Source organism: Coregonus lavaretus (genome assembly GCF_964263955.1).
Source record: "Coregonus lavaretus genome assembly, chromosome: 1".
In the NCBI taxonomy this organism is placed as follows: Eukaryota; Metazoa; Chordata; class Actinopteri; order Salmoniformes; family Salmonidae; genus Coregonus; species Coregonus lavaretus.
Genome location: NC_139988.1, coordinates 16,256,282 through 16,283,554, shown reverse-complemented (window position 1 = coordinate 16,283,554; position 27,273 = coordinate 16,256,282). Strand labels below are relative to the sequence as shown.

General features: G+C 43.5%; 1 protein-coding gene across 1 annotated transcript; it reads left to right on the top strand.

Annotated features, from left to right (window-relative positions):
• Window positions 1-5: 5 nt before the first annotated feature.
• On the top strand, window positions 6-22,542 carry LOC311135868 (myocardin-related transcription factor B-like; the record flags this gene model as incomplete). The annotated part of the gene is made up of 12 exons (XM_084169891.1): window positions 6-159; window positions 11,324-11,389; window positions 11,478-11,533; window positions 11,633-11,870; window positions 12,422-12,606; window positions 13,567-13,707; window positions 14,324-14,571; window positions 15,196-16,318; window positions 16,439-16,597; window positions 16,822-16,944; window positions 17,246-17,306; window positions 17,513-22,542. 12 exons carry the CDS (start codon window positions 6-8, stop codon window positions 18,019-18,021), a joined length of 3,063 nt encoding a protein of 1,020 aa, XP_084026017.1. The 3' UTR covers window positions 18,022-22,542.
• Window positions 22,543-27,273: the final 4,731 nt, after the last annotated feature.

Genomic DNA, 27,273 nt, shown 5'->3' with positions numbered 1-27,273 from the left:
TGGAGATGGAGCCCCAGGGGCTGCTCGGAGCAGAAGGGGATTGTGGGATGTTTGGTCTGCTGGTGCCCAGTCCCCAGAGTGAGGCAGTTACCCATGAGCTGGAGGAGCTGACTCTACAGCCCAGGAACAACCTGCCCCCCCTCAACGAACGCAAGAACGGTGAGTGGGGAGAAGAGACACACACACACACACACACACACACACACACTATTTTAAATGTCGCTTTTGGTTTTGAGTTGTGACTTTGTACTCGCTGCATGTTCTCAGCTGGCTCACAGTGAAACAGACTCAGTGGTTATAGTCAGTCATTATAAGGAATCGGCTTTCTAGCATGCGTTGCAGGCTAACCATTACTCACACAGCCCAGTTGTTGTTCTGGCAGCTCTGTGAGTCTGGCTATGGCACTGATGAATGAACACATGATTACTGGGTTTAACAGGGCTTTAGAAACGCCATTCTGTTTGCCAGTTCCTAATGACAGCTTAGATGGCTTAAATGAGAATTCCACCCAAAAACGATCTCCCATTAGTCCATTGTTGATATAGTCCCACATTTTTTTGCATGTCATCAATCAAGTTTTCTCTCTCTCTCTCATATATACAGTGGGGAGAACAAGTATTTGATACACTGCCGATTTTGCAGGTTTTCCTACTTACAAAGCATGTAGAGGTCTGTAATTTTTATCATAGGTACACTTCAACTGTGAGAGACGGAATCTAAAACGAAAATCCAGAAAGTCACATTGTATGATTTTTAAGTAATTAATTTGCATTTTATTGCATGACATAAGTATTTGATACATCAGAAAAGCAGAACTTAATATTTGGTACAGAAACCTTTGTTTGCAATTACATAATTCATACGTTTCCTGTAGATCTTGACCAGGTTTGCACACACTGCAGCAGGGATTTTGGCCCACTCCTCCATACAGACCTTCTCCAGATCCTTCAGGTTTCGGGACTGTCGCTGGGCAATACGGACTTTCAGCTCCCTCCAAAGATTTTCTATTGGGTTCAGGTCTGGAGACTGGCTAGGCCACTCCAGGACCTTGAGATGCTTCTTACGGAGCCACTCCTTAGTTGCCCTGGCTGTGTGTTTCGGGTCATTGTCATGCTGGAAGACCCAACCACGACCCATCTTCAATGCTCTTACTGAGGGAAGGAGGTTGTTGGCCAAGATCTCGCGATACATGGCCCCATCCATCCTCCCCTCAATACGGTCCAGTCGTCCTGTCCCCTTTGCAGAAAAGCATCCCCAAAGAATGATGTTTCAACTTCCATGCTTCACGGTTGGGATGGTGTTCTTGGGGTTGTACTCATCCTTCTTCTTCCTCCAAACACGGCGAGTGGAGTTTAGACCAAAAAGCTCTATTTTTGTCTCATCAGACCACATGACCTAACCCATTCCTCCTCTGGATCATCCAGATGGTCACTGGCAAACTTCAGACGGGCCTGGACATGCGCTGGCTTGAGCAGGGGAACCTTGCGTGCGCTGCAGGATTTTAATCCATGACGGCGTAGTGTGTTACTAATGGTTTTCTTTGAAACTGTGGTCCCAGCTCTCTTCAGGTCATTGACCAGCTCCTGCCGTGTAGTTATGGGCTGATCCCTCACCTTCCTCATGATCATTGATGCCCCACGAGGTGAGATCTTGCATGGAGCCCCAGACCGAGGGTGATTGACCGTCATCTTGATCTTCTTCCATTTTCTAATAATTGCGGCAACAGTTGTTGCCTTCTCACCAAGCTGCTTGCCTATTGTCCTGTAGCCCATCCCAGCCTTGTGCAGGTCTACAATTTTATCCCTGATGTCCTTACACAGCTCTCTGGTCTTGGCCATTGTGGAGAGGTTGGAGTCTGTTTGATTGAGTGTGTGGACAGGTGTCTTTTATACAGGTAACAAGTTCAAACAGGTGCAGTTAATACAGGTAATGAGTGGAGAACAGGAGGGCTTCTTAAAGAAAAACTAACAGGTCTGTGAGAGACGGAATTCTTACTGGTTGGTAGGTGATCAAATACTTTTGTCATGCAATAAAATGCAAATTAATTACTTAAAAATCATACAATGTGATTTTCTGGATTTTTGTTTTAGATTCCGTCTCTCACAGTTGAAGTGTACCTATGATAAAAATTACATACCTCTACATGCTTTGTAAGTTGGAAAACCTGCAAAATCGGCAGTGTATCAAATACTTGTTCTCCCCACTGTGTGTGTGTGTATATATGTATATATATATATATGTGTGTCCTTCAAACTTTGCTTTTGTCAAAGAATCCTCCATTTGCAGCAATTACAGCCTTGCAGACCTTAGGCATTCTAGTTGTCAATTTGTTGAGGTAATCTGAAGAGATTTCACCCCATGCTTCCTGAAGCACCTCCCACAAGTTGGATTGGCTTGATGGGCACTTCTTACGTACCATACGGTCAAGCTGCTCCCACAACAGCTCAATAGGGTTGAGATCCGGTGACTGTGCTGGCCACTCCATTATAGACAGAATACCAGCTGACTGCTTCTTCCCTAAATAGTTATTGCATAGTTTGGAGCTGTGCTTTGGGTCATTGTCCTGTTGTAGGAGGAAATTGGCTCCAATCAAGCGCCGTCCACAGGGTATGGCATGGCGTTGCAAAATGGAGTGATAGCCTTCCTTCTTCAAGATCCCTTTTACCCTGTACAAATCTCCCACTTTACCACCATCAAAGCACCCCCAGACCATCACATTGCCTCCACCATGCTTGACAGATGGCATCAAGCACTCCTCCAGCATCTTTTCATTTGGTCTGCGTCTCACAAATGTTATTCTTTGTGATCCGAGCACCTCAAACTTTGATTCGTCTGGCCATAACACTTTTTTCAAATCTTCCTCTGTCCAGTATCTGTGTTCTTTTGCCCATCTTAATATTTTTTTTTATTGGCCAGTCTGAGATATGGCTTTTTCTTTGCAACTCTGCCTAGAAGGTCAGCATCCCGGAGTCGCCTCTTCACTGTTGACGTTGAGACTGGTGTTTTGCGGGTACTATTTAATGAAACTGCCAGTTGAGGACCTGTGAGGCGCCTGTTTCTCAAACTAGACACTCTAATGTATTTGTCCTCTTGCTCAGTTGTGCACCGGGGCCTCCCACTCGTCTTTCTATTCTGGTTAGAGACAGTTTGCGCTTTTCTGTGAAGGGAGTAGTACACAGCGTTGTATGAGATCTTCAGTTTCTTGGCAATTTCTCACATAGAATAGCCTTAATTTCTCAGAACAAGAATAGACTGACGAGTTTCAGAAGAAAGTTATTTGTTTCTGGCCATTTTGAGCCTGTAATCGAACCCACAATTGCTGATGCTCCAGATACTCAACTAGTCTCAAGAAGGCCAGTTTTATTGCTTCTTTCATCAGCACAACAGTTTTCAGCTGTGCTAACATAATTGCAAAAGGTAGCCTTTTAAAATGATCAACTTGGATTAGCAAACACAACGTGCCATTGGAACACAGGACTGATGGTTGCTGATAATGGTCCTCTGTACGCCTATGCAGATATTCCATTAAAAATCAGCCGTTTCCAGCTACAATAGCCATTTACAACATTAACAATGTCTACACTGTATTTCTGATCAATTTGATGTTATTTAATGGACAAAAAAATTGCTTTTCTTTCGAAAACAAGGACATTTCTAAGTGACCCCAAACTTTTGAACGGTAGTGTGTGTATGTGTATATAATATATAATATCCGATTGGTAGTTAGTCTTGTCCCATCGCTGCAACTCCCGTACGGACTCGGGAGAGGCGAAGGTTGAGAGCCGTGCGACCTCCGAAACACGACCCTGCCAAGCCGCACTGCTTCTTGACACACTGCTCGCTTAACCCGGAAGCCAGCCGCACCAATGTGTCAGAGGAAACACCGTACGGCTGGCGACCGAAGTCAGCGTGCATGCGCCTGGCCCGCCACAAGGAGTCGCTAGAGCGCGGTGGGACAAGGTCATCCCAGCCGGCCAAACCCTCCCCTAACCCGGACGATGCTGGGTCAATTGTGCGCCGGCTCATTTTCATTTTACATTTTTATCCATAGCGACTTACAGTTAGAGAGTGCATACATTATTATTAATTTTTTCATACTGGCCCCCTGTGGGAATCTAACCCACAACCCTGGCGTTGCAAACGCCATGCTCTACCAACTGAGCTACATCACTGCCGGCCATTCCCTCCCCTACCCTGGACGACGCTTGGCCAATTGTGCGCTGCCCCATGTGTCTCCCGGTCGCGGCCGGCTACGACACAGCCTGGGATCAAACCCGGGTCTGTAGTGACTTTAGACGATGCAGTGCTTTACACCGCTGTGCCACTCGGGAGGCCCTGAGTTTTCTAGATATATAACAGAAATACTGCCGGTATGACTCATTTTGCATCGTGATGCTACATTTAGAAAATTTAATTGCTCAACCGTCGTATGCTTACGCTTGCGTCTCTCCCTTCTCCCAGAATGCATCTCTCCCTTTGCGACATAGGGACAGGGCAGATATAGGACATGACAATGACATTAATACATGCTGCTACCTAAATAGTTAACTATCGAGATAACTAGGCTATGTGTTTTGAATTTGCTATCTAGTTATTCTGTTGTCTATCATTATTTATTTTATAGGCTAGCATACCTGCTGCTGCAAAGTCTCCCTCTCTCATTGAGCAACCCCCCCCCTGGACTTTTCATAACCATATGAACCCTGTTTGCTGACCAAAAATGTGCTATAACTCGGCAAATGACTCACTTACAAGGATTATCAACAAATGTGGCTGCACGCGGCTCCGTGGTTGAAAGACCGCTTGTGCCTCAATGCAATACAATAATTATATTCCGATGCGCTCTGTAGAGATTCAGAGAACAGTGTGCAACACATCGCATCCAGAGGGTTTTGATCCAATTCTGATAGGAGTAATTGGTTGATATTGTGATTTGTGTGATTCCTTTTTGACTTGTCCATTCGGACAACTTCCGACTATATTCCGCTTGCCAGACTATTATTATTATTTTGACTTGTCCCGGACAAGTGTTAATGTCAAGGCCTGATACATCCCATACACTGCAGACGTTGAGCAACTGGAGAAACTACATACTGTTAAAAGATTAACCACAGGGGAGTGGTGTAAGTGTCAGACTCCTTGAAATCCTGGTCAGAATCTCTCACCCTCATAGCTGACCTGGACTGAGTCTGTGTTTGCATGTAAACTGTCTGTGTTTGCATGTAAACTGTCTGTGTTTGCATGTAAACTGTCTGTGTTTGCATGTAAACTGTCTGTGTTTGCATGTAAACTGTCTGTGTTTGCATGTAAACTGGCTGTGTGTCGTCTGTGTTTGCATGTAAACTGTCTGTCTGTGTGTGTGTGTGTGTTAACTCAGCCCTACATAGCCCAGTGTTTACATATCACTATGACTGACAGTCTGGTCAGGGTGTTCCCCAGGGGTCAGTGTTGTTACCCCATTGAAATGTGAATCAGCCTAACCAAATAGACCCCAGTGTCACTCAGCTACTGCTGTTATGACTTTCTGTTCTCCTAAAAGATGCTGTAAGGGGTGATGGGCGATCACGCACTGCAAGGGTTAACTTGAACTGATCCTGTACTGCCTCTTGTTTCTCACTGGCGGGTTGGTTGCTACTGACTGATGTGAGAGAGAGAGAGAGTGTGTGTGTCTTGGAGTCTGATCTCTCTGTGGACTAACAGACTGACACAGAGGCAGATGGGACGGTAGTTAATCTGTAACGTACAGACCTTCCAGAGCCCCCATCAGCTCTGTCCTCCTTGGCTGATATTAACTATGGCTTGTCTGGATGTGGAGACCCCCTCAGTCTGCAGGGACCGATTCAGACCAGGTGATTTTCTCACTTAGCACCCTTTAATTACTTTTGTTTGTTTGTGCTTCTGGAGTATAAATATGTTGAGGCATAGCGCTTTGGGTATGGTGTAGTTTACAACCCTGTATTGGCCGACTGAGTGTATAGGCCAGATACATTAGGAGATTCTCCACTTATTTTATTGTATCTTTAGTTGTGGCTTTTTTGGCAGAGGAGCATTGAGTGAGACTTGTGATTCAGTGTTTTCTGGCAGTGGAGCATTGAGTGTGATTCAGTGAGAGGGGCATTTCCATGTAAAAAGCTCCAATATCACTAATATGTGAAGTTTATCAAATTTGGTGTCAAATGAAAGCTAAGTGTCTATGTTTTTGAGAAATTAATTTTCCATCCAACAAATTAGGAATAAGCAAAGGCTTAGATTTCTGGTCAAACAGATGGAAAAGGGGTCTTAGAAAACATCTAGCAGAAAAAGTCTTACAAGATATTAGAAATACATCAAAACACAATAATGTTGAAGTAAAGACCCCTGCCAACTAATATCAACACTTAGATTTACAGTGAGGGGAAAAAAGTATTTGATCCCCTGCTGATTTTGTATGTTTGCCCACTGACAAAGACATGATCAGTCTAATTTTAATGGTAGGTTTATTTGAACAGTGAGAGACAGAATAACAACAACAAAATCCAGAAAAATGCATGTCAAAAATGTTATAAATTCATTTGCATTTTAATGAGGGAAATAAGTATTTGACCCCTCTGAAAAACATGACTTAGTACTTGGTGGCAAAACCCTTGTTGGCAATCACAGAGGTCAGACGTTTCTTGTAGTTGGCCACCAGGTTTGCACACATCTCAGGAGGGATTTTGTTCCACTCCTCTTTGCAGATCTTCTCCAACTCATTAAGGTTTTGAGGCTGACGTTTGGCAACTCGAACCTTCAGCTCCCTCCACAGATTTTCTATGGGATTAAGGTCTGGAGATTGGTTAGGCCACTCCAGGACCTTAATGTGCTTCTTCTTGAGCCACTCCTTTGTTGCCTTGGCCGTGTGTTTTGGGTCATTGTCATGCTGGAATACCCATCCACTACCCATTTTCAATGCCCTGGCTGAGGGAAGGAGGTTCTCACCCAAGATTTGACGGTCCATCGTCCCTTTGATGCAGTGAAATTGTCCTGTCCCCTTAGCAGAAAAACACCCCCAAAGCATAATGTTTCCACCTCCATGTTTGACAGTGGGGATGGTGGTCTTGGGGTCATAGGCAGCATTACTCCTCCTCCAAACACGGCGAGTTGAGTTGATGGCAAAGAGCTCCGTTTTGGTCTCATCTGACCACAACACTTTCACCCAGTTCTCCTCTGAATCATTCAGATGTTCATTGGCAAACTTCAGATGGGCCTGTATATGTGCTTTCTTGAGCAGGGGGACCTTGTGGCTCGCTGCAGGATTTCATTCCTTCACGGCGTAGTGTGTTACCAATTGTTTTCTTGGTGACTATGGTCCCAGCTGCCTTGAGATCATTGACAAGATCCTCCCGTGTAGTTCTGGGCTGATTCCTCACCGTTCTCATGATCATTGCAACTCCATGAGGTGAGATCTTGCATGGAGCCCCAGGCCGAGGGAGATTGACAGGACCTTTGTGTTTCTTCCATTTGCGAATAATCGCACCAACTGTTGTCACCTTCTCACCAAGCTGCTTGGCGATGGTCTTGTAGCCCATTCCAGCCTTGTGTAGGTCTACATTCTTGTCCCTGACATCCTTGGAGAGCTCTTTGGTCTTGGCCATGGTGGAGAGTTTGGAATCTGATTGATTGATTGCTTCTGTGGACAGGTGTCTTTTATACAGGTAACAAGCTGAGATTAGGAGCACTCCCTTTAAGAGTGTGCTCCTAATCTCAGCTTGTTACCTGTATAAAAGACACATGGGAGCCAGAAATCTTTCTGATTGAGAGGGGGTCAAATACTTATTTCCCTCATTAAAATGCAAATCAATTTATAACATTTTTGACATGCGTTTTTCTGGATTTTGTTGTTGTTATTCTGTCTCTCACTGTTCAAATAAACCTACCATTAAAATTATAGACTGATCATTTCTTTGTCAGTGGGCAAACGTACAAAATCAGCAGGGGATCAAAAACTATTTTCCCTCACTGTAGTTTTTGAGCATTTTTTCTGCCTTCTGTAACTTTAAGAAATATTGCCTTGTCTAGTCATTCTGAAAAACCCACATCTTTAAGATATTTTCTCATCTCTAATATGGAGGGAGGAAAATGAATGTTCACAGAAGTAACAAGTAGCGGTAGACCTACCAATTATGTAGTGTTTTTACAAATTAAACAATTTGGTTTATGATTTAAGTGATTAAAACATATCATTCTGTTACCAAATCGGTAACAGAATGACCAGAAAATCATTAACAGAATAACTGCAACTAAATTGGCTACAATGGGAATTCATAGTAGTCACAAACCACAGTTGGGTCACCTGCTACTGTCCTCCCTTCCACTGGCATACTGTTATGTTCAGATCATAACTGTTTTCTTTGTCTTTCTGTCACATGGTGGTCAATGCAAGAGTGTGAAAACAGTCTGGACAATCCCTCTCCAGTTAATGTCACCGCTCCCGGCTCTTACTAACAACTAACCACGAGGCCCCTTTCTTTCCATTTCCAGTAACCAGCCCTCTCACCCACTGAGCACCGACCGACACCGGACGATCAAATGTAGTTAAGATTTGGTCAGTCCAAATCGGAACCAATCATAGACGTCTGTTTCACAAGTTTGGACAGCGCAGTAGAGTGCAGTAGAGTGCAGTAGAGTGCAGTAGAGTGCAGGACAGTAGAGCACAGTGCAGGACAGGACAGTAGAGCACAGTGCAGGACAGGACAGTAGAGCACAGTGCAGGACAGGACAGTAGAGCACAGTGCAGGACAGGACAGTAGAGCACAGTGCAGGACAGGACAGTAGAGCACAGTGCAGGACAGGACAGTAGAGCACAGTGCAGGACAGGACAGTAGAGCACAGTGCAGGACAGGACAGTAGAGCACAGTGCAGGACAGGACAGTAGAGCACAGTGCAGGACTAGAGCACAGTGCAGGACAGGACAGTAGAGCACAGTGCAGGACAGGACAGTAGAGCACAGTGCAGGACAGGACAGTAGAGCACAGTGCAGGACAGTAGAGGACAGGACAGGACAGGAGAGCACAGGACAGTAAATATAAGTAGAGTATAGGTCAGTATAATACAGTACTATACAGTAGGGATCGGCACGGTTAATTGAATATCCGGGTACCCGAATGGACGTTAGTATTCAATTACTTGAGTGAGTGTAATTTATTTATATTTTTGGGGGGGCCTATTTTAACAATGAAAAAGCTTTGTCTAAATTAAATGATCCTTTTGACATTTTTACCTACAAGGATATACCATGGCATTTGAAAATCTTAATTTAATAAAATGACAAACTTTGGAATTTATACTGAACAACAATATAAACGCAACATGTAAAGTGTTGGTCCCATGTTTCATGAGTTTAAATAAAAAATCCCAGAAATGTTCCATATGCACACAAAGCTTATTTCTCTCAAATTTTGTGCACAAATGTGTTTACATCCCTGTTAGTGAGCATTGCTCCTTTGCCAAGATAATCCATCCACCTGACAGGTGTGGCATATCAAGAAGCTGATTAAACAGCATGATCATTACACCGGTGCACCTTGTGCTGGGGACAATAAAAGGCCACTCTAAAATGTGCAGTTTTGTCACACAACACAATGCCACAGATGTCTCAAGTTTTGAGGGAGCATGCAATTAGCATGCTGACTGCAGGAATTTCCACCAGAGCTCATTAGAATAATAGCCAGTGTGTAGAATAATACCCAAATATGTAAAGGAGGATATTGCATATTTCTACCTTTTTGTGTACCTATTCAGGATACATCACCATGAAGAGAATGACATTCATATTTATAGTTATTCATTTCTGTATAGTACAGATCAGGGACACATGATGTCATTCTGTTACCATCATTCTGTTATCTGGTGTTAATCCACTTCACTTACTGTAGTTCAATAACCAAAATAGATGTTTTCAAACACAAGTTGTCATATCATAGCTGACAATCCATTCTTTCTGCAGACATCTTCGAATCTTAATTCGGAGTAGGTATTTAAGAGTTTTTGGAAAATGTGTTCACATAAAAATTGTGAGGTAGACTTTAGTCATTCTGTTACCAAATGTTATATTTTCGCTGTTCTTTGAGTAAATGTGTTTTTGTAAAATTTTCTATGGAAATTGTTAAAAGTAGTCCTTGTGCATAGTTGTATGGTTTGTTTAACTTAGAAATCAATGGTTTTTGTTTGGCTTTCTTTTAAAGTGAAAAATCGTAGTCACTGTCATTCTGTTTCCGTGGAATTGCCCCGAGTGGATAGGAGGTCGTTTCTCAGGGTCAGATGAGGTGTCTGTCTGTCTGCTTAGAATGACTCTGAGGTCACAGGCTACTCAGCATTCTGTTAATGCCATGGATGTGTCACATTGGCAGGTTTAGTCACTCTAAATTGTACAACTCAATGCATGTTCTTTATTAATGTAGTAGTGTTGTTTTGATCTGGGTAATCAAGTTGGTTTCCTGGTTGCAGTAATGTTGTGGTTATTGATACAGGAAGGGAACAGCTATTATGGTAATCAATGTAGTCAAGTACATTTGAGCTGATTTCGGTGTAAGTTGTTTAGCCATTTGAGATAAAATCGCAATTCCCCCTGATTTCTGTTCCTGTACAATTTTCCAAGGACCAAAGAATGAAACAGTTTTAAGGAATGACATTGTTGTTCATATAAGGTATTCAAGTGAGACCAAATCAAATCAAATGTTATTTGTCACATGCGCCGAATACAACAGGTGTAGACATTACAGTGAAATGCTTACTTACAAGCCCTTAACCAACAGTGCAGTTTTAAGAAAGAATACCTAAAAAAATCACACAAAAATACTATATAAAACAATACGAAATAAAAGTGACTAATAATTAAAGAGCAGCAGTAAAATAACAGTAGGGAGGCTATATACAGGGGGTACCGGTACCGAGTCAATGTGCGGGGGCACCGGTTAGTCGAGGTAATTTAGGTAATATGTACATGTAGGTAGAGTTATTAAAGTGACTATGCATAGATAATAAACAGAGAGTAGCAGCAGCGCAAAAGAGGGGTGGGGGGGCAATTCTTAATGAATTGACGGACTGGGTTAGAGGAGGACATTCCATTGGTCAGTGTTATGTGGTTACACTGCTGGCTAGAGAGGAAATGAGTGGTGATTGTGGTGGCCGTGGGGGTCCTAACTCCCCTGGTATGTGTCTAGCGGTCTATCAGAGCCACATCCTGCTCTGGAACCTCAGTTACTCATGATGGGTTCAGACTCTCAGATGCAGGCCCTCTCTGGTTGTGTTTACTGAAGATTCTACCCTTCTCCCCCACTAACCTTCTCTCTCTCTTCTCCAACAGTCCTTCAGCTGAGGCTACAGCAGAGACGTACCCGTGAGCAGCTGGTAGACCAGGGCATAATGCCACGTGAGTGTGGCCACTGTCACTTCATAAAGTCATAATGTAGTTATCTGTCTGTTGATGAAGCTGACATAATGTGTTTCTGTCCATGCAGCTCTAAAGAGCCCAGCGGCATTCCATGAGCAGATACGCAGCCTGGAGAGAGCCAGGGTAAGAGCTCAGCCTTGCAAATACATTCCTTAATATATTCAGTAACTTCTTGCATTGAAATTACTTGACAATGCCCTGACCCCCTGTTCCCTACCCCAGACTGAGAACTTCCTGAAGCACAAGATCCGCAGCCGACCAGAGAGATCTGAGCTGGTCAGAATGCACATCCTCAAGGAGACTGGGGCAGAGCCCTCACTGCAGGCCACCCAGATGAAGCTGAAGAGGGCCAGGCTGGCTGACGACCTGAATGAGAAGCTGGCCCAGCGACCCGGCCCCATGGAACTGGTAGAAAAGAACATTCTGCCTGTAGAATCCAGCGTCAAGGAGGCCATCATTGGTGAGAGTGATCTCGATCTGGAGCCGTATGTATCAAGTCTCAGTGTAGGAGTGCTGATCAGGATCAGTTGTCTTTCTAGCTCATAATGAATAAGATTAGATGGACAGCCGAAACCTGATCCTAGATCAGCACTAAACGGGCCCAGATCACACAATTCTTAGACCTCTTCGTTCACCTTTCCCCCTTTTTAACGTGGTCCTTAGTTACATTTACGTCATTTAGCAGACGCTCTTATCCAGAGCGACTTACAGTTAGTGAGTGCATACATAATTTTTTATACTGGCCCCCCATGGGAATCGAACCCACAACACTGGCGTTGCAAACGCCATGCTCTACCAACTGAGCTACATCCCTGCCGGCCATTCCCTCCCCTACCCTGGGCCAATTGTGCGCCGCCCCATGGGTCTCCCGGTCGCGGCCGGCTACGACAGAGCCTGGATTCGAACCAGAATCTCTAGTGGCACAGCTAGCACTGCGATGCAGTGCCTTAGACCACTGCGCCACTCGGGAGTTAATGTTATGTATTAATGTTGACTGTGTTGGTCCCTCAGTAAACTACCCCAAAGCACTGGACGCCTACGGGTTTGAGGAGGACAGCGGGGATGCCCTGTCTCCAGAGCAGCCGGCCAGCCACGAGTCCCAGGCCTCCGCACCCTCCCCTGGGGAACCCCGGGCCCTGGACGCCCCCTGTCCACCACCGCTGCCCACCACCACCAACAACCATACCATTTTACAGGTAGGGACTAGGGAGGATCTTTATCCACTCAAATTTCCTCTTGAAGGACAATAAATATGCTTCATCATACTTAGTGTTGCAAAGGGAGGGTATATTACTGTTAACTTTCTAAGTTTACCAGTAAACTACCAGAATTTTGGTAGCTTTCAAGGTTTTGGGGGAATTCTATAAGATGACATCTAGTGGCTTTTTAGGTGTCTATAATTAAAATAATCAAATAGCATGATTAAAAAATGTTAATGACAACATAAATATAAACCATGAACTTAATGAATACCATTGGTGTCCTGTGTAGCTCAGTTGGTAGAGCATGGTGCTTGCAATGCCAGGGTTGTGGGTTTGATTCCCATGGGGGACCAGTACGAAAATGTATTCATTCACTATTGTAAGTCGCTCTGGATAAAGAGCGTCTGCTAAATGACTAAAATGTAATAATGTGTTTAATATGAGGGTTTCAGCATGAAATATCCTTTATCATTTTTATACACTTATTTATTTGACTATGTCTTCGTTGTAAATGTTTTGGCGCCAAACTGGTGGCAGTTGTGAAAAAAGTTAATAGTTGAAAGCGTTGCAGAATTAATAGAAAAATAATGCCATTGTTGATTAGATGCTTTTTTCATTAATTAGGCCATTTTTCTCTTGAACCATATGGTCTAGCCACTAGAAACTCATGGACAATATGGACACAGATATAAAAAATGAATACTATATCTTACATTTTTTAAAAGTATAAATTACCAAAGTTACAATAGATTACCTGTTTATTACTGAAGATTCCGGTAACTTTGGTAAATGACTGGTAGATTTGCGTCCCTAATAATACCCCTCATTTTTTGTCTACCCCTGAAGGATTGTAATAATTAAGAATTTAGGTAAATATTATTGATATTGAAACATAGGCTTACCTGTTATAACTGAAATGTTATTGTGTTTCTCTGACTTCTCTTTCTGTCCCAGCCCTTCCCTGTTGTCACCCAGGCAACAGCAGACTTCCTCAAAGCGCTCTCCACCAATGAGCCACCAGTCAACCGCCCAGCTCCCTCACCTCAGCCAATCACCACTGTCGCTTCTCAAAAGCCAGGGCCCAGCCTAGTGAAAGTAAGCAGACACGTTGTTTTGTCTACTGTTTAGGGAATTAGTTCACATTGAAACAAAAGCTCAGTCTTTGAACTAGCATTGAATCCAAATCGATGAATAAAGGTGTTTGACAGTATTATTATTTTTTTTATCTTTCTGTACTCAAATCTGAATTAAAGTAATTGAAAAATACAGTACTTGAGTCACTTCTAAACACAGATGGTCAGAGCTGACCCTGTTTATTAAAACAAGTCTAAGACTGACCAAACCACTATAACCTGCGAAATGGGAGACAATACACACAGCCAATCAGTTGCACTAAAAGACACCAACTGACCTTTCTGCCTAGAGCGTACAAACTGACCCTGTAGTCTACCTGGGGTCATTTCTTCAATTCCTAACTGGAATGTGCCCACTGGTAAAAACTCAACTTTTAACCCAAAAAGGAAATCCCTTTTTAGATGACTGTTGTTTTTTATGTCAATGTATTTTAGTTTATTTCAGAGTGGACCTCATCGTATAAAGCGCATCTCATTTCATATTGTTGTGCAATGATGTTTTATATAATAAACTTGAACGTTTTGAAGCATGTGCATCTTCTTTATCTTGCCATTTCACCTCCTCTCTCATCCGACAGCAGAGCCAGCCCAGGCAGGCGGGGGAGAGGAATCGCAGTAAGAAGGGCAAGGAGACCAAGCCCCGGGTCAAGAAGTTAAAGTACCACCAGTACGTCCCCCCGGACCAGAAACAGGAAGCCAGCGAAGCCCCCATGGACTCCACCTACGCCAAGATCCTCCACCAGCAGCAGCTTTTCCTCCAGCTGCAGATCCTCCACCAGCAGCAGCAGCACTACAACTACCACACCATTCTTCCTGCACCCTTAAAGTAGGATATTACTGTCATATCAGGGGCAAATCCTAACTTCCACTTTGTCAATGGGAGACCAAGTGCAAATGTGATTGAAATGGAAGTTAGGATTTGCCCCTTACTAGGCTATCAACCTCTTTGACGTAAAGACCGGGTCCGTCTACCCGTTTTTCAAACAAAGGTTTACAAGACAACATTATGTTAGCTGGAAAGTACCTAAAAAGCAACCCAGCTGTTGTTGTTTCCAATGGCCCAAATGGCAATAGGACAATTAGCTAGTTTCCAATAACAAATCCTCTGTAATGATATTAATAACCTGCAGGATGTTGTCTTAGTGGGAGTTGATCCAGGGCCCATTAGAACTGTGTATGTCAGTTATTGTTGGAACTCTGCATTGTTCCATTGACTGACTGTGTACTGAGGCGCCGGGCAGAGGAAGCTCCTTAGTTCCCTTCATATTGCTAACACATTTCCTTTCTCTCTCTCTCTCCACCCCCCCGTCCCTCCATTGTTACCTTCTCCCTCTCTCTCCACCCCTCCCCTCTTTCCCCTCTCCCTCCTTCACCATCTCTCACTCCACCCTCTTTACTCTCCCTCCTTCCCCTTGTTTCTCTCTCCATTCTCCTTCCTCTCTTCCTCCAGGCCTGTAGCTGAGGGTCAGAACAGCGCTGTGAACGGTCTGCCAACCTCTATAGTGGTGTCCCTGCCGCCCGCCCCCCCTGTCACTGTCCCGCCTCCTACCCCTGTCCGCCCCAACAGCCTGTCCAACCGCAAGCCTGGCCACCTGCCCCCCAACCTGGAGGACATGAAGGTGGCCGAGTTGAAACTGGAGCTGAAGTTGCGAAGCCTCCCTGTGTCAGGGACCAAGACTGATCTCATCGAGAGGCTGAAACCTTACCAGGAGAGCCCCAGCACCCCAGCCCTGACCCCCGGCCTTAACACCCTCCCATCCTCAGTCCCTATGGAGGTCAGCTCATCCCCCGCAGTTCACCTAGCTGCCCATCAGGTGGCACCAGAGAGCATGAGCTCCACACACCCAGTGTCCCCAATCCCCACAGACCTCTCCACCTTTAGAGACAACAGAGGGGTGTCCGAGTTCCTTTGCGACCCCCAGAGTGTGAGCCCCGGTCGTGCAGGCGCAGGGATGTCCCCCCTGAGGCCGGGTGTTGTCCCTGGTCGTGTCCCGGAGGAGAAGGACCGACGGCTCCATGAGAAGGAACGTCAGATCGAGGAGCTGATGAGGAAGCTGGAGCAGGAGCAGAGGCTGGTGGAGGAGCTGAAGATGCAGCTGGAGGTGGAGAAGACCCAGCCTCTACAGGGACCCTCCACAGACCCTGTCCCCATGATCCATACTTCCAACAAGGTCAAACTGGAAGACCGGGTCCTCCCTAACTGCTCAGCCAGGGTTACCTCAAACATGGCTCCCCAGACTCAGCCTCACTCTCTTCCAACCGTGGTGAAGCTGGAGGATGTCATCTGCAACTCCCAGCCCCCGCACCAGCCCAACTCGACCCCCAGCCTGCCCCAGTTCTTCATCAGCCACCAGGGGACAGTGTCCCAGGTTGTAGGCCAGCCTGGCACCCAGACCCTGCTTGCAGCCCAGGATGGCACTACCCAGATCCTCCTACCTGTCCTCCAGGCTACGATGTCAAATCAAGCCCCAGGCCTGATCCAGGCCTCAGTGCCCCAGCTACACACCACCAAGATGGAGACTCGGCAGGCCTCAACTCAACAGCAGAGACCTAATCACAACCACATGCTGCAGGTAAGTCATACCACACCAGAATCCTGGAAAATATGGATCTGAAACGTGCTTGAAATAAGATCTAGTAGGACTGGTGATGAAGTTAAGGTTAACCCCTTTTTGTGTGTCACTCTTCTACAGACTTTCACAGCGTGCAACAACCCTGGCTCTGGGATGGTGGAGAACCATACAAGGCTTGACATGCATCCCCAGTGTTTCCTGAGCAGCTCCCCAGATAACAGGCTCTCTCCCGAGGGGGCTTCACCCAACCACACCCTCTCCAAGGGGCCTGTCAACAAGGTACCCTTAGGTGTATTATTAGAAAACATCATCCTCTAACCTCTCGGTTAAATGTGACGCAAAATACACATTGTAAACCACCTACCTTTCCAGTTCCACTTTCTCTCTCAAATCCTCTCAAATCTTACATTGGTTATATGAGTTGTTGTTACAGACAAGGTAGGTTGTGTTTGTTCAATGTTTTCTTCTTCTTATCCCCCTCTCCATCTCCGTCTCCATCCCAGCCCGCCTTCATCCTCCATCCCTCCTCCCTCGTGACCCAGCCCCCCACGACCAGGGAGCCCCCCCGCTACGAGGATGCAGTCAAACAGACACGCAACCTGAAGCAGGCCAACAACCTTACACAGGTGAACACACACACACAGACAAACACACACTCATACAGTAACAGACACACACACACAGACAAACACACACTCATACAGTAACAGACACACACACACACACAGACAAACACACTCATACAGTAACAGACAATCACACACTCCCACATATATACAGTAACAAACACACACACACACACATTCACAAATATATGAGGTACTCTCCCAAGTCCTGAGGGACTGTAATGCTATTGGTCACACCCCAGAGACTGTAATGCTATTGGTCATGCATCTCCACCCCCTTACCTTATTGTCTCGTTCTCAGGTTTCCACGGCAAACAGCCAGCAAATGGATGACCTATTTGACATCCTGATTCAGAGTGGAGGTGAGAGTTCACAGCATCAAGAAACATTTACACCTTTAGCTCCTTGTCATAACCCTGAAGGGACTGACCTAGTTATGATTATCTGGCCGTTTCATATCTGTAAACAGTAATAAAGTTGGAGTTTGTTTTTAGACTTCACATTAACATTAAAGAAGCCTGTGTTTAATACAGGTGATTAATCTGTCCCCATCTTCTATTTCCTCCAGAGATCACTCCTTTCATCCAGCAGCAGGACCTTCTGTCTCTCAGCACCAAGACTGTTCCTATCACAGCCAACATCACTACCCTCCCTGTCAACACTGCCCTGTCCAGGCCCCCTCCGCAGATCCAGGTAGCTCCCCCTCCCACCCCGGCCGTCGACCCCCTCCATCTCCCAAGCCTGGCCTCCCTGACCTCAGACAACCAGCTGGAGGCCTTCCTGGAGGGGACCCTGAACGACCCATCCCCAACTACGGACCCCCGCACCCTGGGTCTGATCGAGGAGCTGCAGTCCCAGCTCCTGGATCAACCCTACTCCCCCATGGACACCTCGGAGCTGTCCTTCTGCGACTCCACGTCTCCCCCCTCCCTCAATATGGGCCTGTCTGACACAGCCCTAGACAACATGGAGTGGCTGGACCTAACCATGCCACCCGGCCCCGCGGGGGGGCTCACGCCACTGGGGATTCCTTCAGACTTCCTGGATACACACGACCTGCAGCTGCACTGGGACTGATGGAGAGATGGATGAGGGCAAGGATGGAGGGACCGAGAGAAGAGGAGGAGAGGAGTGGTTGGGATAGAGGTACTCAACATAAGAAATCCAGACTTGGTTAGTCAGGTTATAGTCCTGGTGCATTTTAAAACAAAAACAAAAAAATTTGGGGGGGGGGGGGGGGGTTTTAACACAAAATTGTCTTGTTTATTTTTTGCTACCATATCCTAGGATTGACCAGCCGGTGATGGGAGCATTGGGTGGTGCTTAATAGAGTACTGGGGCCAGAGCCAAATGAACAAGGATGCAGAAATTATGTAAATATCCTGTAAATGACGGAGTTATTTCAACCAGAACAAGGTTAGATGTTCCCTCAGCCCTCCTGGAGTGTTTATTGGGTTGTGCAACCAGCCTGTATGGTGGTCAGCTTGCCTTGCGGTGAACATGTGGATGTGTTAAGTTCGCATGCGTTTCACATCAGTCATACTACAGGCTCTTCATCTACAGCCATTGCTCTGTGGAAGCATGCTGTTTGTTTATTACAGATCTGTTGTACACAAGCCACGACAGACGGCATAACTGACAGACGTAAACCTGACAGAGTACAGGGCTGTGTTTAACACTGGTCTTTTATTGCGACATACCTATATTTCTGACCCTTCTGATACATATTGTATTGGATGAGACAGTTGGACTATTTGAAGCAATGAACTGAACTGACGCTGAGAACAAAGACTCACTCCTATTGGGCGAGGAGGAGTGGACTCCTCCCACTCTGTGAGCTATGCACTAAGGAGGCGGGCCTTACACCTCCTTCACCTCATAAGGAAATGTGAATCACAGATAATGATTTTGTAGATTTAACGGTTTATTGAAACAATGTCGATCCACTTGTTGGTTATCTCTGTGTACTAGCGCCTTCAGTTCAAGTCTAAGTTGATCCGCCTGAATGTAAATGGAGACTTTACATTGTTGGCAGCTTTATCTTCTGAAAGACAACTGACGTATCAGTGGCGAGGGAACAAATATGGTATCACACAGGTACAATACATACAGGTTAATGTGTGTACTTACTGTATGCTAGCCTGGTTCCATGTCTCTTTGTGCTCTTGCCAACTCTGTTACTCATTGTCAAGACAGATATATTTGACATGACCATGAGTGACAAGGAGGTGGCATGATGGCACAAAAAGACTGGCACTCAGGCTAACTGGATTCTACAGTGTTTGTGACATGTTTTAATGTGGCTGCATGACCTCTGGAGAACAGAGGCGTTATACTCTTCTGTCTGTCCTGAAATCTGTCTGTCAACTCTCTGCACTTTGTGTGTCTGTGGTTCTGTCTCTGTGTGTGTCTGTGGTTCTGTCTCTGTGTGAGAAAGTATGCATGTGTTTAGGGCTGGGCGATGTGGCCTAAAACCAGGGGCGCAACTGTGGTTTTAGAAGTGTGGGGGGGGGGGGCAGCTCGGAGGCGTCCGCATGGCCCTAAAGCACACCGTTGCCTCGTTTTGTATCACATTCCAATGATAAAACTGGGTGGGGACAAAAATGCAAAAGTCCCCAGTGAAAGTTGTGCCCCTGCCTAAAACTCATATCTCACTTTTTAAAAAATTGTTTATGGGCGATTCCAAATATATGTCTCGATTTGAAAAATAAAAATGTTTTCTCTAAATAAGCTTTGTTGTACAATTTAAAGGTCAAATACACTACATTTAAAACACTCAGCAAAAATCTAGTAAATTCATTATACCTAGGCTGAATATATGCCTTCCACAACCATAAGCCACACTAATAATGTAATTATTTTATCAAAATAGTTATACTTGCTTTTATTGCAATAATTACTGATCTGGCTTTCAGGTCTGTCTATAAAAATGCCCATTTTGTTACAAATATTACCATAACCATGCATAATGCACATTCACAAATAATGTAGCAGGCATTATAGAAAATTAACACGGGTCTCATAAACAATCTCTCAAGCACAAGCCCATGTGCTAGTGAGTAGCCAGATAATATTTATATTTCAAGTTTAGCCAGTTTAGATCTAGTTATAATTTCACAAGCTCTGAATTCAGCTAACAAGGCAAAACAGTTGAATTGTTATGAACACAACCTTCTGTCCATCTCCCAACTGTTTGAACAGCATAGTAGCCTGTCCACTTTGTTCAGATGTTGAAATCAAGTGGCCTACCTTATTTCTCAGAATGAGTTGCCAATTCCTTAATATAATTGTTTTATGCTTATTGCATTCTTATAAAACACAGACTAAACAGATAGTATAGCAATCTTTATTTGACTCAAATGCTGCTAGCGATACGCGGTACCGTAATGCGCGCGACAAACTGAGCATTCATTTTCCAGAATGAACGTTGATTGGGACATCCGTTTTAGTGGCGTCTGCTCTGCTCGAAATTTGAGAAGTTGAAAGGTTGACAACTTCTCTATTACAGTAAAATAATGTCTCCATGTGTTTCGGTGTCTATATGACCAATTCTGTTGGATCAAACATCAAATGCAAATAGCGAGTTCAAACCATTTGTCAAAGAGGAAGAAGTGATCTCTCATCTTTGTTGTTGTGAGGGCCCGTGTAGCTCAGTTGGTAGAGCATGGCGCTTGCAACGCCAGGGTTGTGGGTTCCATTCCCACGGGGGGCCAGTATGAAAAATGTATGCACTCACTAACTGTAAGTCGCTCTGGATAAGAGCGTCTGCTAAATGACTAAAAAATAAAAATGTGAGTGGTAAGGGGAGGGACTTGGGAGAAAGAGGCGACGCGAGAGGTTTCACTCTCGCCAAAATCTGTCCAATATAAGCCCTATGTGCTAATTTTGAACCTAAGCTTGTCGCCTGCCTTCCCGCCTTTGGGACAATGACTCCCATTGTTAGGGCGGAGACATGAGCATCTCGCCATTATATACAGATCTCTTGTGTAAATGGGAAGGTGCACAGCACCAAAAAGACTATGATAACAAGCGGACATAAACGCTAATAAAAATGAAAAATAAACTCAATTCTGCGATACAGGCATTTGGAATATCGCGCAAAAACATTAATTAGATATATCGCCCAGCCCTACATGTCTGTCTGTAAGTAAGTGTCTTATGTCTGTGTGTCTGCATGTGTCTTGTGTGTCTGCACGTGTCAGCATGTGTGTCAGCGTGTCTTCTTGAATGCACGTTTTAATAAGTGTCTGATATCGGGCTATATTTGTCTCTGTCACCTGAGTTGGCAGCAACTCATTTGAGTACTTTATTTTTATGAAGTTGGAGGTTCATCAGACATAAATATCTTTGCCAAATGAACACATTTTACAGGCTGAGTTTTTTAAACGTCTGGCTCACAGAACAGCTTTTCTCTGACTGTTCTATCCGTCCTGTTTGGTTTGTGTTATGTGGTCAAAACGCACATTGACACCCCCAGTGGTGTGCCCAGCATACAGGGTAAACTACAAGGGACAACACAGTAGCTTCTAGTATAGCTACCATTTTGTGGAAGAATTTTGATGATTATATGTATGATACATTGAAACTAGCGTTGTGTAGTTCTTCCTGGCTTATGTCAAACGAGTTACTAATATTCAGTATCTCAATCCAAATATTCTGATCAATATTGTATAGAATTAATACGGTCGTACTGTACAGCACTTTAGAATACCATGGCTTTTCTATTTATGTCGTTATTTGAACGATCATTCTTATCCAACAAGTCAAACACTAATAATAACCCATAGGCAGGTAATACTGTCATACTGTACACACTGTCTCTGACCATTGGGAACCAAATGCTTGTAACTGTGGTTTAAGGCTAGTAAGGAATTATTAGTTTTTCAATTGTTGCCTAATAAGGCAGTGAAACATCGGTGAATATCTACTGTTGACAAAATGTTTCTTGTATTTCTAAAATGTTGTTTCAAAATCATTCATGTTTTTTCTGTATATACGCAAGAGGAAGATTACTGTGTATGATTTTTACCATCCATATCAGAATTATAGGACCAAGTGCATCAATGGACAAAATGAACATGGGTATGCTCTAAATGTGACCGTTGGATTCGAAAACATTTTGATTCTGAACCATGTCAAATCTGTGTACTGTCGGCTACTCTTAATAGAATGTTATTGAAGCAATAAGGCCATAGACTTACTCTTACAGGACTGGTGCATTTTTATTTTGTCAGTACCTTATAACAAGATGTCACAGTACAGCAGATTCAACTTCAGCACTTGCCATATCATCATGTTGATCATTGCAAGCAAATAATATTGATTTGGGCCTACCTAATTCTGTGGTTTCTGTACAGTACTGTCTTGTGCTCAACCATTGTTCTTTGTCTGAGATGTTGTAACTAGTAAGACATCTGCCAAGTCGTTGTCATCCTCTGTATGCCATACATACATTTTGCACATTGTGTACATATTTATATAGATGTCATGCATATTTTTATACATGTGTAGCACAGCCATGATCTTTATTTTGTAAATAATATGAGAAAATATGTATATATGTACTGTATGTTTTTATGTGCCAATAAAATGTGGTTTATTGTGAAAGTAGCCTCCTAACATCTGTGGCTGGAGGCTCACGTGAGGTTTGGTTCTGGGTTGCTGAGATTATTGTGAAAGTACATTTTTACTGTGAATATCTTTTGAATTGTTCAGCTGTCAAAGCAAACGACATCATACTCCATTGTATTATTATGTAAAAGTTATAAAACATTTGAGGCATTATTACATTTACAAGTGATGTTATGTAGTTCCACAAGATTAATCAAAACACTTGGAAGGAGAATAGGAAATGTTTGTCATTCCAGTCTGTCGGTCTGTCAACATTTGCCAGGTTAATTCGGGTACTTTGACCTTTTTCACAGTAAAGAAATGGGGAAGTAGAATATATAGGCCATTTGCATGACCAATGCGTTGATTAGGCTTCAATAGTACCGTTCTTACACACTCTCTGGGGAGTAGCAACATATGTTCTCTCTTAAGAATATACAAAAATCTAGGGAACACAGAGAATGGAGTTCACAAGCACCGATGAAGCCCTGAACAGGCTGCAGGAAACCTTCCCAGTTGAAACAGCCCAGTACCCTGAGGAGAGGAAGAAGCAGAAAAAACAGACAAGCACACTAGGCTACATACAGTAATGCCCAAGACCAGCTGATCGTAAATGGAGACAATAGTCCTTCTGCCTCCCCCAACACAATCTAGATTATATTGTCCCCAAGTAACTGTTCTTCTCTAGGAAGTAACAATATAATTAGCCGATGCCAATGAGATACATGGACACTGAAAATACAATATAAAAGCGGAAATATAGTAAGTCAATAAATGTCAGTAATTGTTCTATGGGTGTGTGTGTGTCTGTCACAGGAGGTTGGTGGCACCTTAATTAGGGAGAACATGCTTGTGTTAATGACTGGAGTGGAATGATATCAAACACATGGTTTGCAGGTGCTTGATGTCATTCCATTTGCTCTGTTCTGGCCATTTATTATGAGCCGTTCTCCCCTCAGCAGACTCCTGTGGAGTCTGCGCATATGAAGGAGAGGGAGGGTGTGGAGAGGGATGGATTTGGTTTGGGAGAGAGAGAGAAAGGAAGGACTTAAATATACTACAATGTAATTGTATTTTTAAGACTTGTAAATCCGTTGTAAAATGAATGAGTTCTGGACAGACAGGAAAGGATGTCGAATTATTGTTATTCCTTGTTTGTCATTACAACTAAGATTCAATGGTGGTTATTGGTGAGAATGGAGAGGGACTATATCTGGGGGATTGGGATGGGGTGACTGGCAGGGCATTAGACGCTTCTCTCCCACTCAGCCCAAGTAGACCCTCACCAGCCACTAAACTTTAATTTAACTTATAAGGTAATACAAACCAACCGCAGTACTTAGTGGCAGTCTTTCTTCAAATGTATGCACAGTGTATATATACTCTTTTATTTTTTATTTAAATTAGGAGAGGATGTGGAGCTTAAAAGCCCTAAAAGGGCATAGCGCCCCAAGTACAAAGACGTACTTTGCTTGTTTTTTTTGTTTTTGTTGTTAAATGTCTGCTCAGCCCACATGCCTACACATGCTATATATGTAATGTATACAATAACTATGTATTTATACTATGATCCTTCCATTCTATGGAATGCCCACTGCCCTCATGTGTCATGTCTGCTAAAATGTTTTATTTGGTTCTTCAATGATAGACGGAACAGATAAGGTTAACTTTGATTCTATACAAGTAAATACCAACAAATTCCAACTTATCACATGGAATGTGCACAGGCTCCATGATGGGGAAAAAAAGCACTAGGTCAGGGTTCTTCAATTCCGGTCCTGGAGGGCCGAAACACTTCTGCTTTTTATTTCTACCTGGTAGTTAATTGCACTCACCTGGTGTCCCAGGTCTGAATTAGCCCCTGATTAGAAGGAGAGGATGAAAAATAGAGGTGTTTCGGCCCTCCAGGACCAGAATTGAAGAACCCTGCACTAGGTTCTCGAACACTTGTCAGCGGATGTATTACCAGACTTGATACATATCAATCAAACAGGGTTTATTCAAAATAGACACTTACAAACAAATATAAGAACATGTTTCAGTTTAATACAATACGCAAAAAAACAAGATATAGATTTAACAATAAGGGCAGTTGATGCAGAAAAGTATTTTGACCGTCTTGAATGGCTTTGTCTGTTCAACACTTTGGAAACTTTCCATTTTCCAGCTGAAATAATACATTTCATAAAAATATTATATAAATATCCTAAAGCAAAAGATATATACAAATAATATACAGTGAGGGAAAAAAGTATTTGATCCCCTGCTGATTTTGTACGTTTGCCCACTGACAAAGACATGATCAGTCTATAATTTTAATGGTAGGTTTATTTGAACAGTGAGAGACAGAATAACAACAAAAAAATCCAAAAAAATGCATGTCAAAAATGTTATAAATTGATTTGCATTTTAATGAGGGAAATAAGTATTTGACCCCTCTGCAAAACATGACTTAGTACTTGGTGGCAAAACCCTTGTTGGCAATCACAGAGGTCAGACGTTTCTTGTAGTTGGCCACCAGGTTTGCACACATCTCAGGAGGGATTTTGTCCGACTCCTCTTTGCAGATCTTCTCCAAGTCATTAAGGTTTCAAGCCTGACGTTTGGCAACTCGAACCTTCAGCTCTCTCCACAGATTTTCTATGGGATTAAGGTCTGGAGACTGACTAGGCCACTCCAGGACCTTAATGTGCTTCTTCTTGAGCCACTCCTTTGTTGCCTTGGCCGTGTGTTTTGGGTCATTGTCATGCTGGAATACCCATCCACGACCCATTTCAATGCCCTGGCTGAGGGAAGGAGATTCTCACCCAAGATTTGACGGTACATGGCCCCGTCCATCGTCCCTTTGATGCAGTGAAATTGTCCTGTCCCCTTAGCAGAAAAACACCCCCAAAGCATAATGTTTCCACCTCCATGTTTGACAGTGGGGATGGTGTTCTTGGGGTCATAGGCAGCATTACTCCTCCTCCAAACACGGCAAGTTGAGTTGATGGCAAAGAGCTCCGTTTTGGTCTCATCTGACCACAACACTTTCACCCAGTTCTCCTCTGAATCATTCAGATGTTCATTGGCAAACTTCAGTCCTTCACGGCGTAGTGTGTTACCAATTGTTTTCTTGGTGACTATGGTCCCAGCTGCCTTGAGATCATTGACAAGATCCTCCCGTGTAGTTCTGGGCTGATTCCTCACCGTTCTCATGATCATTGCAACTCCACGAGGTGAGATCTTGCATGGAGCCCCAGTTCTTTTGTGTTTCTTCCATTTGCGAATAATCGCACCAACTGTTGTCACCTTCTCACCAAGCTGCTTGGCGATGGTCTTGTAGCCCATTCCAGCCTTGTGTAGGTCTACAATCTTGTCCCAGACATCCTTGTAGAGCTCTTTGGTCTTGGCGATGGTGGAGAGTTTGGAATCTGATTGATTGATTGCTTCTGTGGACATGTGTCTTTTATACAGGTAACAAGCTGAGATTAGGAGCACTCCCTTTAAGAGTGTGCTCCTAATCTCAGCTCATTACCTGTATAAAAGACACCTGGGAGCCAGAAATCTTTCTGATTGAGAGGGGGTCAAATACTTATTTCCCTCATCAAAATGCAAATCAATTAATAACATTTTTGACATGGGTTTTTCTGGATTTCTTTGTTGTTATTCTGTCTCTCACTGTTCAAATAAACCTACCATTAAAATTATAGACCGATCATTTCTTTGTCAGTGGGCAAATGTACAAAATCAGCAGGGGATCAAAAACTTTTTTCCGTCACTGTATTATCTGATGAAATTGCTTTAGAAAAGGGGCACAAGACAGGGATGTACCCTCTCCCCCCTCCTGTTTGATGGATGGATTATCTTGGCAAAGGAGAAATGCTCACCAAAAAGGATGTAAACAAATTTGTGCACAACATTTTTGAGAAATAAGCTTTTTGTGCGTATGGAACATTTCTGGGATCTTTTATTTAAACATGTGACCAACATGTTATATGTTGCATTTATATTTTTGTTCTGTATAGTTAAATGCGCTAAGGAGGAACAATGAGTTCATATTGAAGGTGTGCATGCTCATCCCCAGAATATTTTTAGGTGTCTATTTTCAAAAGATAAAGCTAAGAACATTAATACATTCATAGTTAAGAACACTATAACAATATGGAAGAAAATGAAACGTATTCTACCAGCACCAATATCACTCCCTAGAAACACAACCTTATAGAACAATCCTTGGAAAGCTTTTCAAAATTCATCGATAAATTGGGCCACATGGAAAACTAAAGGCATAGAAACCGTAAATTACTTGGTAATGGCAAATACATGTATTTCCATGACAGCTTTCAAAATAAATGTTGGATTGGCCAATGTAGATATTTTCAAATACAATCAATTTAAAAGTTATATATCACCTTGCAGAGAGACTATCCAACTGACAATCTCTTAGAAAAAAATATAAACTATTGGAACTGATATTGGTACAAGATGGAGGGAATGTTGGAACATAACTAATAAGATTACAGTTAACGAAAATGTACGCTTAATCCAATATAAATTAATGCATATAATTTATTATACAAGAGACAAAATTCACACATTCTACAGCACAACGGCAGAGTCATGTCTGAAGTGTAGAACTACTAATTTCTCAATAATGAATTCCTACTGGGAATGTTATAAAGTCCAAAAGTTATGGGCGGAGTTGGAAAGATGGCTGTCAGAAGTATTACAATGTAC